We start from the raw sequence: 15,823 nt of genomic DNA, 5'->3' as shown, positions 1-15,823 counted from the left end.
ATCTTGCATGAAGCCCCAGATCGAGTGAGATTGAGAGTAATTTTGTGTTTCTTCCATTTGCAAATAAATCGCACCCACTGCTGTCACCCTATCACCAAGCTGCTTGGCGATGGTCTTGTAGCCCATTCCAGCCTTGTGTAGGTCTACAATCTTGTCCCCGACATCCTTGGACAGCTCTTTTGTCTTGGCCATGGTGGAGAGATTGGAATCTAATTCATTGCATCTGCTTGCCCTTTAGGCGGGGGCTCCTAATCTCAGCCGGTTACCTGTATAGAAGACACCTGGGAGCCAGAAATCTTGCTGATTGATAGGGGATCAAATACTAAATTCACCCATTAATATGCAAATCAATTTAACTTTTTGAAATGCGTTTTTCTGGATATTTTTGTTGTTACACTGTCTCTTACTGTTACGTACAAAATCAGCAATGCATCAAATACTTTTTCCCTCACTGTACATGCTGTTTTTTTTTTAACACCGGCTCATGTGTCATTATGGTACATATCGGACGTGGCTGGCAAGCAGCAAAGAGATGGCATTTCAACTGACAGCTGCTGGAAAAGCAAGTATGGGACTCTACTTTTAGCAGCAGGTACATAATTCTATACAAGTGACCCTGTGATGAAACAGTCATTTTAGCCCAAACTGAAAAACCACCAGTGCTTAGCAAAATATTTTAGTGTTTATAACCCTTTTATTTATGATACTCTGATATTTGATATTGCAATACCATGATAGAGTCGGATTAATTTACTAAACGCAAATACAAATAGACAGTGCACTTTGCAAGTGCAGTTGCACTAATTTTCCCTAGAGCTTAGTGAATGTGGTGAAGCTTCACTTTGTAAAGAATACCCAATAAGCTGCAATGGGGGTGAGGAATGAGGTGGTTAGCACTTCCCCAACAGTACTAGGGTCGACAATTTGAATCCCAACCACGCCACTACATGTCTGGAGTTTTTATGTTCTCCCTGTGCCTGCATGGGTTTCCTCTGGATGCTCCCTTATCCTCCCACACTCCAAAGACATGCTGGTTGGTTAATGCCCCTGTCTAAACTGTCCCTAGTATGTGTATGTATGACTGAGTTAGGGACCTCAGCTTCTAACATCCTTGGGGGCAGGGACTGATGTGAACATACAATATATATGTAAAGCGCTGTGTAAATAGTTGGCACCATATAATGATCTGTAATAAATAAAAAGAGAATACCATGGGTATAGAAAAGAATCACCTCACATCAAAATAATCACATTTTGTTGCTTTGCAGCCATAAATGATGACACTTTTTTTTTTTCTGTTGGGATATGTCTCTACTAACTTTGCACATCTAGACTTTGCAATAATTGCCCACTCTTCTTTGCAGAACTGGTCAAATTCAGTTAAATTTGATGATGATCATTTGTGGACTGCAGTCTTCAAGTCATTCCACAGATTTTCAATGGGGCTCAAGTCTGGGCTCTGACTAGACCATGCAAGTACATTCACTTTTTCCTCCTTCAACCACTGTGTGGTCATTTTTGCTGTGTGCTTTAGGTCACTGTCATGTGGGAATGTAAACCTTCTTTCCATTGACAACTTACTGGCAGAGGGCAGCAGATTTTCCTCAAGCATATGGAGGAATTTTACCCCATCCGATTTTCCTTCTATCCTGACAACTGCTCCAGGAAACTACGACCTCCATGCTTTACTGTAGGAATGGTGTTATTTGGATAGTGAGCTGTATTGGATTTCCGCCAGATATATTGTTTGGTGTTCAGGCCAAATAATTCCATTTTGGTTTCGTCTGACCAGAACACTTTTACATGTGGCTTCAGAAAGGTGCGTTTTGACGAAGCCCAGTCATGACTGCATTTAGCCTTTCTTGAGGAGTGGCTTTTTTCTTGCAACCATCCCATTCAAGCCACATTTGTGGAGATTGTGATATTGTTGTCACATGCACACAATAATCACGCTTTGTCAAATTCCTGCAACTACTTCAGAGTTGCTGTAGGCGACATCCTGATCCAGGGAGGGTCTGTGTTGTACCAAAAACCTTCCACTTTCTAATAATAGACTTCACAGTTCTTCTAGGCATCGATAAAGCCTTTGAATTATTTTTGCATCCACCTCCTGACTTGTGCCTGTCCACAACTTTATCCCGGAGATCTTTTGACAATGCTTTGCCACCCATAGTGGATTGCTTGCTTCAGTTGCACTAGCAGGGACTGAAATGCTCCAGGAAAGCTCTTTTTACGCTGAGCTAATTAAAATGTCCATAGTTGAAAGTCAAATGGCTTTGCGTGCCATTGAGGCGGTGAAAAGCTACACCTGATTGAGTTTACAAGTCTATAATTCTACTTTAGGATTTATTTTTTTTTACATTGGTTGGTGTTAAATTTTTCCCTGGGATGGTACAAGTTGAGTAAATATGGCAAAAAAAAAAACAAAAACTGTGCGTCTTCATTTCAGGCTGCAAAGCAACAAAATGTGAATAATTTAAAGGGGGAGCAATTCTTTTCTACACCCACTGCATATCACATACACACACATAATCCAAACTGCATTCCAAGCAGCATAGCGACTATTTTTACACTCCACAGATATTGCAGGTGTACTAGATGTGCTTCAACAGTAGTTTCAGGTTTTTACATGTTTTTTTCATGTGAGCACCATAGCCAACAGGTATTGTAAATTACAAACACTTAATACTTTAATAAAATGGTATATGATAGGTTACATTTTTTAACAAATTTTTATGAACCGCAAAAATTCTATAGGGTACACTAAAAAGTGTTCAGGAAGCAAAATCTTTGTCATTCCGAGATATTTTACCTTGATTCGTACTTAAATCTCAAAAATAAATTAATAAACTAGCAATCAGTTGACATTGTAGTTTTACAGGGACAACAGCATTATAGGTTCTGTTTAATTTAGTAATGCAGGTAGAATCCTCCTCCAGCAGTCAAAAGGGAAGTCACAATCGCCTATAATCCTATATAGGAAGGATTAGGTTATATACCTTCTTGCTGCTAGAAGAACTTTTTTCCATCTTGTCTTTCATAAGCTCCCCTTTTTCCTTATTTGAAGATTTAGATTTGTTTCGATCTTTTTCATTTGAGTGTGGGGAATCTGATGGACTCTCACTTTTACTATGTTTCGAAGCGCCACCTAAAACAACAGCTTGCATTAGAAATCAAGTACACTTTAGAAAATCTACTGCAGATACCCAGAGCTGATACTTTGCATTTAACCACTTGCCGACCGCCGCCCGACTATATACGGCGTGGGTCAGCCCCTCCCAGGCAAAGTGACGTACCGGTACGTCACTAGCCTGGGAGCGAATAGGGGGTGAGCGTGCGCCGCCGGAGGCGCGCTCTCGCCCCCGCTCGTACCCGAAGAAGCCGGCGCGTGTGACTCGCGATCGTCGGGTGGAGAGGGAGAAAGGCAGGCGGCTAATGTAAACAAAGCCGCCTGTCATTCTTCCTTGTGTAAAAGCACAGATCACTCGGTCCTGCTATGTAGGACCGTTGATCTGTGCTGTTACACACACAGCCACATCCAATCACAGTAAGAAACACGCCCCTACGGACACACCTAACCCCTCCCTCTCCAATAAAGTTAACCCCTTCCCTCCCAGTGTCATTTTTACAGTAACAGTACATATGTATAGCACTGACTACGGTAGTAATGTCACTGGTAACCCCAAAAGTGTCAAATGTCAGTCAAGGGTCCGATCTGTCCGGCGCAATGTCGCAGTCGCGCAAAAAAAAAAAACCGCAGATCGCCGCCATTACTCGTTAAAAAAAAAAACAATAAAAATGACAAAAATCTTTCCCTTAGTTAGTAAACACAATAACTTTTGCGCAAACCAATCAATCAAAATACGCTTTTTGCGATTTTTTTTTTACCAAACATATGTAGCAGAAAAGAAATTGGCCTAAACTGTTAAAGTTTTTATTTTTACATTTTTTTGGGAGGGAATTTCATATAAAAAAATGAAAAAGTTATTTTTGCAAAATTGATGCTCTTTTTTGTTTATAGCGCATGATCAAAAAAAAAAAAAAAATATCGCACAGGTGATCAAATACCACCAAAAGAAAGCTCTGTTTGTGGGAAAAAAAGGACGTCAATTTCATTTGGGTACAGCGCCGCACGACCACGCAATTGTCCGTTAAAGTCACGCAATGCCGAATCGCAAAATAGGCCCTGGTCAGGAAGGGGGTAAAATCTTCCGGGGCTTAAGTGGTTAAAGACATTAAAAAGAAGTTTCATTTATATGTGGAATTAAATCAAAAATATACTGCAAATCTGTGATGAATAAAACTAGAATATTGTTTGAAAAACAGTTCAACTTTATACAATGTATTATACAATGTATTTACAACAGCTGGGTTGTGTGTGTCTATTGAACCAATGGCTCCTGCTGCTGCCTAAGTCCCTGTGAGGGGACAGAGAGAAAGCGCACTGTTCTTGGACACCATGCTGGATTGGGGTCGGGCTCAGGTAAGTATTTAGGGAGGGATTGGGGGGGAGCTGAACATGGAAAGGTTTTTATGAAGAGAATGCATTAAGGTAAAAAAAAGAAAAAAAACCCTTAGCCTTTACAACCATGTTAACAAGTACTTGAATTATAAAATCTTATTCTTCCAATAAAGCAACAGTCTTATCAGGCAAATGAATTGAACAGTTGTTTACCTGCAGATATCCATTATCTGCAAACAGGAAAGAAGGTAAAATCTGGGAGTCTACCTCTAAATTCTTTGGTGCCGCAGTCCTCACAAATGTGTGTAACACTGCATCTTTTACCGCAGATATGCTCTTTTGACAGCAAGCTGGTGGAATTTGTTGCAATATGTATATAAGCCCTCTTCAGTGACAGAATCAACCAGTGGGCGGTTTCATATATTTATTAAAAAAGTTTATTAAAAGGAAAGCCATGTAACATAAATCCTTATTGCAATTTTGAATAAGCTGCAGTGCTGTGGAAGAATTATAGCCCATCCTGGCAAAGTGTACTGTATAGTTACAAAATTGAACTACTCACTTGTTCCATTTTCTTCTTTGCGTCTCTTTGTGTCTTGGGTCACTTCACGGTCACTGTTTGAGTGATCCTTTACAGAACAAAAAGGAGAAAAATTCAGATTACAACAGGCATATTTTTAAATATGTATTTAGGTTTTAGTGCTACACATTTAAATGATGCGTTAATCTAAACATAATATTCCAGTTTTGGGTAGCTGCAGGTGGTCAATTCCAATGCATCTCAGGCACTCTGGTCACACCACACTCTGCACACATTTTCCAAAAGAATACAATAAGAAAAACATGTGTATCCCGGGGGAAAGCTATGTGAATATTTATATATCTAACTTTTTTTTTTTTAGAAGACACTTAGGCTACATTGACACCGGCGATTAGGGTCGGTGAGAATAGTAGCGGCAGGAATCAGATTCTTGCTGTGGCTCTACGTGGCTAGGTGTGGCTGCGGGCCCCATTTGCTATAATGACAGGTCGCCGGCGGACGCAGCTTTCTGTGCATCCACAAGTAATCGCTGGCTGTGCAGAGATCTGTGAATAGCTGTGGCCGCTGACGACCTGCCATTATAGTGAACGGGGCTGGCGGCTACACCTAGCCGCTGCAAGCAGCAGCAGGTGCAGGGATATCCGATTCCTGCCGCTACTATTCGCACAGGTCCTAATCACCGGTGTAAATGTAGTCTTAGTGTTCACGTTATAACAGCAAACATAAAATTACACAAACCCTTTTCTTTTCTTTCCTTTCTTTTTCTTCCTTTTTCTCTCTTTCCCGAGACCTCTCTCTTGTTTTGTCAATCTCTTTCTTCTCTACCTCTTTCTCTTTGCTCTTGGATGTTGGTGGTGTAGTGTGGTTTGTGTAGTGCTGTTAAATGAAAAGACATTACAAAATTACAGCCTTACACACAACACACAAGTCAAGACATCTATCTGAAACCATTTTATTTTCTTGTCCAGCTGATCTGTCAAAACCCAAACTAAAAAAATAAATGTCATTAGAGCCATTTGTGTGCTCCCTGTCAAAACGTCTTATTGTTTTTCCAACAGCAGTGCCGTCATTCTGAGTTCAGAGAGAAGTTTGATGCTCATCTTAAAGTGTTACTGAAGTTATTTATTTTTTTAAACTAAAATAACTAAACATGATATAATCACCTACTTTGTACAGAGCAACCCCCGTTCCTCCCCTTCTCGGGTCCCCCACCGAAGCTCCTGGTTCCTCCTCTTCTTTGTGTGTCCCCATAGCAAGTCACTTGCTATGGAGGCACAAAGTGTCTTCGTGCTCCCAAGCTGTGTGTCCATGGAGCCATGCTCCTTAGACTTAGCCCATCCCCGCACTTCCTCCTCACTGCATTTGATTTACAGCAGCAGGAGCCAATGGCTCCTGCTCGAGTGCTGTGTGAAGATTAAGAGAGGGAGGAACAGATGCAGCCATGCATAGCACTGGCTCTATTCTTCTCTCTCTTCCCCTTCACACAGGGAAGGGTGGGGCAGAGACATAGAAAACAATTACCTTAATGCAAGGAATGCATTAAGGTAAACATTTTTAGCTTTAGTATTACTTTAAAACTTTGCACTGAATTACTTTATTAGGTTATGGAGAAAGTTTTTTTTTTTTTTATTCCATTTCTGTAATCTGGGGAAACTAAACAACACAGAATATACAGTATTAAATGCCCTTAAACTTGGAATTAAATGAGTCAGAATGAAAACCTGTTAACTCAAAATGATGCCAACCTAGGCCAGTGCAGTACCTAACCACCTGATAAATGTTTTTTTTTAAATAAAGTTTTGAAAAACAAAGCATTAAAAAAAATACACATAAACAAAACAACTTGCACTCAGTATAATACAAGCAATACACCCGATTAATACTTAGAAGCTAGAATTACTACTATAGCAAAGGTGTTGACGTTGCAACTGCTTGCTACCCTACGCATAACTCCTTTTACTTTTTTTTTTTTTAATCCATACTGACATGACATTACATACAGGATTATCCTTTTCCTTTACATCTTCTTTCATATTCTGCCACCTATTTAAAGAAAACCTGTAACTAGAAACACTGGGGTGAAATTGCAGATCTTTTGAAAGTGCTAGTTGCTTTGCCATCATCATTGGCTTTAAATAGTTTTTAGACATTGATGCAGTCTACTAAACCTCCACACCGCATACTTGTTCTGGGTCAGAAATTCAAAGTATGAAATCCACTGGACCAGCATGAAAAGCCAGGCATCTATAATCTATAAACCCATGGTTCAGCAATGGCAACATTAGTATTTTTTTTTTAAAACAACGAGTTTCCTTTGCAGATGATTCACAATCTCAGGAAGTAATTGCAGGTTACTTCGCGCACGGTGTTAAGGCAGCCGTTTATTATGAATGGGCTGCCAGCACAACACAATGGATAAAAAAAATCCATGACCTTTGTTGGGGGAACTCAAGTGCACAACTGCTCTCAAACATCTGCAAATTTCAGGTTGGGATTACCTGAAATGAATGCACTATACCCGACACTTAATAACAGCACCCTAAAGGTTAATAGAGAAAAATTGGATTTTTGACTTACCGTAAAATCCACTTCTCTGATGTTCATTGACGGACACCACTCCTGATCATCTTTACCATTGGGTTATACTGCCCCCTACAGGAGTAAGACACTATGCAGAAAAAAAGTCTGGCTACACCTATGGGCAGTCCCAGGGGGTATACCATCTCTCTCTTCTATAGGCACTCAGTGTTGTTACAAGCCGTGTCATTAGAATTACAACTCCACAGAGGAGTGGGTGCTGTTTCCTTTAATGTACATCAGAGAAATGGATTTTACGGTAAGTCAAAAATCCCATTTTCTCTTTCGTTCATTGACGAACACAGCTCCTGATCTTCACAACCATTGGGACGTTCCAAAGCAGTGTTAAACATGAGGGGTAGGAACAGCAAAAAAATTCCCAAGGCTAAACAGTAGCCAACCAGGCAATAAGTGCTCATCCAAAAACAACTGGAGCCCACCTGAAAAAAAAAAAAACAAAAAACAAAAACAATACACCCTCAGAGGATCAGGTCCCCTAGAAAATTAGCCTACAAAACCTTGCGGCCAAAAGCAGCATCTGCAGATGCCAACACATCCACTTTATAGAACTTTGTGAAAGCGTGACATCCAGGTGGCTGCCTTGCAAACCTGCGTCACTGACGCCTGACGGCGGAAGGCTCATGAGGCACTAAGTGTTCAAGTACAGTGCGCCTTGACATGGAAAGGAGGAACCTGACCCCTGATGGAATAGACCTGAATAACAGTCCGTCTGATCCATCTGGAATTGGTCGTAGAGGAAGCGGACAACCTTTTCCGAGACCCATCCGTGAGTACAAATAGTCTGACTTCCTAAAAGACTCCGTAGCTGTCAGGTACCCCCTAACTGCCCAGACCACATCCAAGGCAAGCAAGGGAATTTCTTTTGGATGTTTTTGGCTCGGTACACAGGGAAGGCAACACGTCTTCAAATGAAAATTAGAGACAACCTTTGGGAGGAACAACGGACAGGGGCAAAGAACCACCTTATCGCTGTGACTCACCAAGTAAGGTGAACAAGATAACGCCGCCAGTTTTGACACCCTGCGCACAGAAGTGATAGCCACCAAAAAAGCCACCTTCTGAGACAGCGCAAGGAAGGGAATCTCCCGAAGATTCTCAAAGGGAGGCTTCTGGAGGACCAAAAGCACCAAATTTAGGTCCCAAGGTGAGGACTGAGACGGCACTGGAGGAACCAAAATGTCAGACCCCCTGAAGAAAGGTACCCACAAGGGAGTGTGTGGCTAAGGGTTGACGGAAGAAGACCGCCAAAGCTGACATCTGGCCCTTGATGGTACTCAAGGCCAATTTCTGTTAAACCCCCCCGTTGAAGGAAGGTCAAGATCGAGTCACCGAGAAGCAGCGAGGATAAAACCTCAAGAGACTCACCCCATGTAATGTACATCTTCCACATACGATGGTAGATCTACCTAGAAGTAGATTTCCTAGCTTTTAACAGCGTTGAAATCACTGACTCAGATAAACCTATCCATTAGCAGCTGGCGTTTAGCCAAGCCGTCAAAGCCAGTGACTGTAAAGCAGGATAGAAGATCGGTCCTTGGGACAGCGGGTCCTCTCAGAGGAAGCTTCCAAGGAACATCGGCATCCAAGCCTGGTGAGGTTAGTCAGGAGACACTACGATGACCAGAATCCCTTCTGCCTCGATCCTGCGTAGAAGTCTCCGCAGAAGCATGAGAGGAGGGAAGGCGTAAATCAGATACTGACCCCACGGGGCCACCAGCGCATCTGTAGCGGCCGCTAGAGGATTCTGTGACCGAGCCATAAACCTCTGCAGCTATCTGTTGAGCCGAGACGCCAAAAGAGCCACCTCTGGGATGTCGCTACTGGAGACACGACTGATAAAACACCTCCAGGTGAAAGGACCACTCCCCTTGGTCCAACTTCTGCCGATTGAGGTAATCCGCCAGCCAGTTTTCCACCCCGGGAATGTGTACGTCGGAGGGGGCTGGAACGAACCGTTCCGCCCACCTTAGAATGGTGGTTACCTCCAGAGCCGCCAGGACACTTTGTGCCCTCTTGGTGATTAACATAAGCCACGGCCGTGGCATTGTCCGAATAAATGCGCACTGGACTTCCCTAAAGACGATCAGTCCAATGGTCCAGGCACAGTCTGGTCGCTCAGAGTTCCAAGACATTGATTGGTAGTCTGGACTCTTCCAGTGTCCAGATACCCTGAGCAGAATGTTTTCAGAGGACGACTCCCTAGCCAGAAAGGCTGGCATCCGTTGTGACCAATGTCCAATACAAGGAGAGGAAGGATTTGCCCAACCAAAGCGTCGGAGAGCAAAGCCACCATATCAGGGACTCCTTTGTTCTCCACCTCAGCCGGATCTGATTGTCCAGAGACTGCGGAGTCTTGTCCCATTTGGCTAGAAACTCCCCTTGCAGGGACCTCGTATGAAACTGTGCAAATGAAACCACCTCGAAGGTGGACACCATCAGGCCCAGCAACCGCATGCAAGTCTGGAGGGATGACCATTTGCTGGACAGCAGGAGACAAATTGCAGCCTGCAATTTCTGGAGTTTGTTCAGAGGAAGGAGCAATCTGGCTAAGGCTGAGTCCAGAGTTAGACCCAGAGAATCCAGCTTTGTGGACAGAACGTTACGAAGTCGGAACCGGGACAATTATCCCTTGAAGTAACAGGTATTTTAGCCGGACCGAATGATTTTGTGGACCCACTTGTCTTGTAGCAGGGAAGTCCGCGGGTCCAGAAACTAGCAAAGACATACCCCCATCCTGAATATGGGTGAGGGCGCACCTTCGTGCTGAAGCAGCCTTGTTTGTGGGTCTGGAGAAGCCCGCTCGCAGATTCCTAGACCAGGTTTGGCGATCCTCCAGAGGAGGCCCTGAAAGGCTTCAAGCCCTTGTCAGTCGACCCTGAGGAACAAAAAAAAAAAAAGGAGGGCCCACGTCTATGAAAAGGTTCCTTGCCCTTAGTAGCCTGCATAAGAAAAGTACTCTTTTCCCCGTGAGACCTTTAATGATGTAATCCAAGGTAGCCCCACACAGGCGATCCCCTTGAAAGAGGAGATCAGTTAAGTCCCTCTTAGAAGTCTGGTCCCCAGACCAACATTTAAGCCAAAAGCAACATTACACATCAGGCACCTGCACAGCATCCTTGTATGTCCTGCTCCCCTGCTCCTTTCTGTCAGCTGTAGAAAATAGATAGAAATAGAGGGCCCACTTGGCCTAGTGCATTTATCCAACATGGAATTCTTGAAGACAAATAAAATAACTACTCACAAGGGTAGGTAGTAAACTCGCTCATCAAGCCATTGCAAGTGGCTACAAGCTCCCAAATTTGTTAAAGCCTCTAGCTGAAGGAGGATCTCATCAGGGTCACTGTCAGCTGATGCGTAATACACTGAGGACGCCGCCATCTCTCCTACAATTATCAGGATATGGTTTTATGCGTCTGTTGTTGGAATCTATGCAAGTGAAATTTTAATAAAGCTCAGTTCTCTTATCTGGATTACGCTATGTGTCTTCTCCTCCTGGTTTTTTTATATACATGTGCCATCCATGGTTCATCTCATATGGTGTCCGTCTGATGTGAGGAATGCTTAACAGTGAGCCTGCCTACCAGTGCTATATGTGTCATACCTATCGCGCTTTGGGGCCAGTTCATTGATTTGAACGGCCATGGCTTTCTGGTAAGCAGATTATACAGCCTCTCTTCTCACGGTTGTCATCTCTCTCCTGTGCCATACTGAGAAAAGCTATCTGTGACATCTTACTCCAGCTGGGACTTGGTCTGTTTTGGGCTATTACACTCCATCACTGGAATTTCACTTGGCTTTTTTTTGGATTTTTTTTTGGACTTTTTTTCTTCTTTTTATAGCTTTTTCGCAAATTTTTTGGATTCTTTTGTTATCAATACATGGTTCCAAATTGCACAATAAGTTCACAGGTGTATATATTTGATGATTATATGGTATTTTAAATGTTTTTTTTTTTTTCACTTATTGGTAGCGCTTCACATTGTTATTCTGTTGCTTTGTTTGATCTCGTCTATTGATCAGTGCTAGCAGCTGTTCTTTATATACACAATTTTTTATCACTTATTACTTAGCGCAGAAAATGTACCATGTTTTGTTTCCTACATTGTATCCTAGGGCACCCAGGGGCTACATTCTGCTGCTCTAATGTATTGTGTTTTGGGACCCAACACTGTGCTGCTCTTCTCTGCATTGTCTGGGGGCTACCCTGACTGTTATCAATATATGGGGCAACACTAGGGTTGCCACCTGTCCAGGATTCACCAAACAGTCCAGGATTTGAATCCTGTGTCTGGGTTTTAGTTCACCTGAACACATTATTCAGACCGTACTGTGGGCATAGGTTCAGGGGGCCTGTGCAGCCTCCCTGTCACACCTGCAAAGGAGGGGTGGTATTCACTAGAATCATTTACCTGTATTTTCCTGGGATGGAGGAGATGGGACTGAAGGAGGAGGACAAAGACATTGGATGGAGGAGGACGAGGACATTGGATGGAGGAGGACGAGGACATTGGATGGAGGAGGACGAGGACATTGGATGGAGGAGGACGAGGACATTGGATGGAGGAGGACGAGGACATTGGATGGAGGAGGACGAGGACATTGGATGGAGGAGGACGAGGACATTGGATGGAGGAGGACGAGGACATTGGATGGAGGAGGACGAGGACATTGGATGGAGGAGGACGAGGACATTGGATGGAGGAGGACGAGGGCATTGGATGGAGGAGGACGAGGGCATTGGATGGAGGAGGAGGAGGGCATTGGATGGAGGAGGAGGAGGGCATTGGATGAAGGAGGAGGAGGGCATTGGATGAAGGTGGAGGGCATAAGACTGGAGGAGGATGATGACATGGTGGGATGGGCAGTGGATGGGCCCTGGGAAATAGTGGTGGTCAGGCCGGGGGGGGGGGGGGGCTGCTAGGGTGGAAGGGCAAGGCCTAAAACTGTGTAAGGGGTCCTAAAATTTGATGGCTGCCCTAAGCAGAGGTGATGAGTCAGTCAATAGTAAGTGGATTCAAAACTGCTTGGGACAAACCGATATATACTCAAACAAAGAAAGTTAAAAACAAAACAAAAACACATTAAAATTTATAAAAAATGGAGCAGACTCGATGGTCCACTTGGTCTTGTTTTCTCCGGTGGCTCTTCTATGTGTATGTTAAAGGGAAAGTACCTCTGTGTGATGCTGCACCTCATCTACATCAGCTCTAAGACCGAGAACGGAGCGATCACATGACCGCTATGCGCTCTGTCTTCTCGCAGCGGACAGCAAAGACTGTCAGTCACCGCTCTGCCCCTTTGGCGCTCACTGAAGCACCAGGCTGAAGAGGAGATGGGCACAGCTGGCTTCAACTCTCAGTTGCAGTTGATGGCCAGAGCCAGCTGTCAATCAGGCAGGTGGGTGGATCCAAACAATATGGTCAGGATTCTTCCAGAGCCTGGAGCAGCTCTGTTACGTCAGCTGAACATTTAAAGATGTACTTTAAAGCAGAACTTACCTTTCCTTATTTTATATGCAATGCAGTCTCAGCTGTGCTTGCATGCAAACAAGCAAATTTATCTCTCCCCTTTGTTATTTTCAACAGTTGAAAATATGCTTTGTAGGTGCTGCAGAGATTCCACAGAGGTCATAGACTCTTACCACTTGTAGAGTATGGCAGTGCCTTCTGCCATGTTAACAAGGGGGAAAATGTACATTGCTGTGTCCAGTTCCTCCTCATTTTAAAGGGTAACTATACTCTGGAGCTTCCCACTGATTGCTGACAACTTTGAGCAGCCAGCCGCTTTCCTTCACAGGGGAAATAGGAGGTCAATCCTACGCATGCGTTGGAGTACAGTTAGCGTCGGGATTGCTGAGTATCTACAATAAACAACGCATGTCAGCTCACTGCACAGGAGTACAACTTTAATGCAGAAGAGCCAGAGCATGTATCTTCTGCATTAAAAATCCTGCCTGTTTGCCCATTTTTATTTTTCACATAAAGTACTACCTTAACATCACCAGCTTTCTTAGCTCCAAGCTGACAATTGCTATCCATACATCTCCTCTGAATTAGTCAGACTTAATGCAAATTCTATCTATACAGCATCCCTGTGGCAGTGCAAACAGAAGACACAATGGCTTGATATCTATGCACAAGTTTTAGAGAAGGATGCAAAGAAATAGTAATAGTGTGGTGATAGAATCATCCTAATACACATCCCAAAAATTAAAGCGGTTTCTGCTGGATGTTTTGGCACAGTTCCAGTTTCCCACTGTTAAAAAAAAAAAAAAATGTGGAAATAGTTACCATTTACCACCCCAAAAAAAAAAAAAAAAAAGATTATATATATATATATGTGCCAATACACAGCGCAAAAAGGTATGTGATATAACAATACAATACTGACAAATAATCACACCAAGTAATTACAAATGATCATAAAGTGCAAAAAAATTGCTAAAAAAGAAAACATATGGGATATCCCTTGTCAGGGTACCATACTAATAAAAGTGTGAAATAGTTCAACGTGACAGTCCAATTATATATATATATATATATATATAGTACAATCAGCAAGTGTCCAAAGAAATCCAAAAGTGCTTAGGTGCCAGGAAAAAAGTGCAAAATCATGCCAGCAATCCAGTGCAGTGGAATGTGCCAATCCTCCCCCTTTGGAAGTTCAACTTACCGGACTCAAATGACCCCTGGGCTGTATAGCTAAGAGGGTCAAAAAAAAGCTTGTGTCCCAGTAAGGAACCTGGTGGAAAATCCTTGGAGGTCTGGTATTTGTAGTTCCCAATGAATTCAATAGCCCGGTATATATATATATATATATATATATATATATATATATATATATATATATATATATATATATATATATATATATATATATATATATATATATATATATATATATACACACACACATACATATATGTATATATGGAAAAACTCACAGGTCAAAGGTCACCGCTATGTCACTTCCGGTTGCAGTGGAACGCACGACGGGAGCATGGGCACATCCTGAGCGCACACCGCGGCCAGGAAGCTATACCAGATCCGCATCCTTATTATCTACAAGCCTGATTTTATTCTACTACGTCACTTCCGGTTGTGGTGGAACGCACGCCGGGAACAAGGGCACATTCTGAGCGCACACCCAAAGGGGAAGGATTGGCACATTCCACTACACAGGATTGCTGGCATGATTTTGCACTTTTTTCCTGGCACCTAAGCACTTTTGGATTTCTTTGGACACTTGCTGATTACACTAATATATATATATATATATATATATATATATATATATATATATATATATATAGGACTGTCACGTTGAACTATTTCACATTTTTATTAGTATGATACCCTGACTAGGGATATCCCATATGTTTTCTCTTTTAGCAATTTTTTGCACATGGTTTGCACGTTGCACTTTATGATCATTTATAATTACTTGGTGCGATTATTTGTCAGTATTGTATTGTTATATCACATACCTTTCTGCGCTGTGTATTGGCACTTTATATTTAGAATTTGGTTTTACCTAATTTTTGAGCAGCAGCATTTGGGTTAAACACATTTATACATAGCGCGGTACACTTTTTTTATATATAATATATAATATATATATATATATATATATATATATATATATATATATATATATATACACACACACAATCCACCTGGATACACAATGTAGTTGTGATGATTTGTACTAATGCATGTCAAAGTTGCAAAATTGTGTTCAGGCATTAACATTTGTTTTACCCTCAGTCGCTAAGGGTTTAAACACAGTAGATGCTTGCACTACATAGGCGTTGGTAGATCTAAAGGAGATAGTGATATTGTACATTCAGAGGCCCTCTATAATTAAGCCAGTGAGCAAGTGAGACCCATTAGAGGGGCGTGATCTTGGAAGATGAGCTGAAGCCGATCGGTCATATTGTCTGAGTCCCGGTTCACACTGAATGCGACTTTGAAATTGAGCTACTTCACTTGAAGTGGCATGATTTCAACGCCACAAGTGAGTGTGATTTAAGATGACTTGCCTGACTATTGTGTGCCTTCATGAGTTTGCCACCTCTAAACCAGGACACACATAACAGGTTCTGTGGCTGTTTAAGAATTTAATTAAAACACACTTGGTGCCCTATGTGCATTATATCAGCCTCAGAATCTGTGTAATTAATATGTGTCCTGGATTAAAGGGATGAGGTGGCAACCCTAGCC

At 42.5% G+C, this 15,823-nt stretch overlaps 1 protein-coding gene across 1 annotated transcript in view; it reads right to left on the bottom strand.

Annotated features, from left to right (window-relative positions):
* Positions 1-15,823, bottom strand: part of THOC2 (THO complex subunit 2) — a 282,137-nt gene that overhangs the window by 39,843 nt on the left and 226,471 nt on the right. The window contains exons 34-36 of the mRNA XM_082263317.1: positions 5,742-5,879; positions 5,025-5,091; positions 3,000-3,148 (exon numbers count right to left, since the gene is read on the bottom strand). Of these exons, the coding sequence (XP_082119443.1) occupies positions 3,000-3,148; positions 5,025-5,091; positions 5,742-5,879 (354 nt within the window). The remainder of the gene's footprint in view (positions 1-2,999; positions 3,149-5,024; positions 5,092-5,741; positions 5,880-15,823) is intronic.

The sequence above is a fragment of the Pelophylax lessonae genome (assembly GCF_965119305.1).
Source record: "Pelophylax lessonae genome assembly, chromosome: 7".
NCBI lineage: Eukaryota > Metazoa > Chordata > Amphibia > Anura > Ranidae > Pelophylax > Pelophylax lessonae.
The sequence above is the reverse complement of the archived record's forward strand: the minus strand, read 5'-3'. Positions and strand labels throughout refer to the sequence as shown.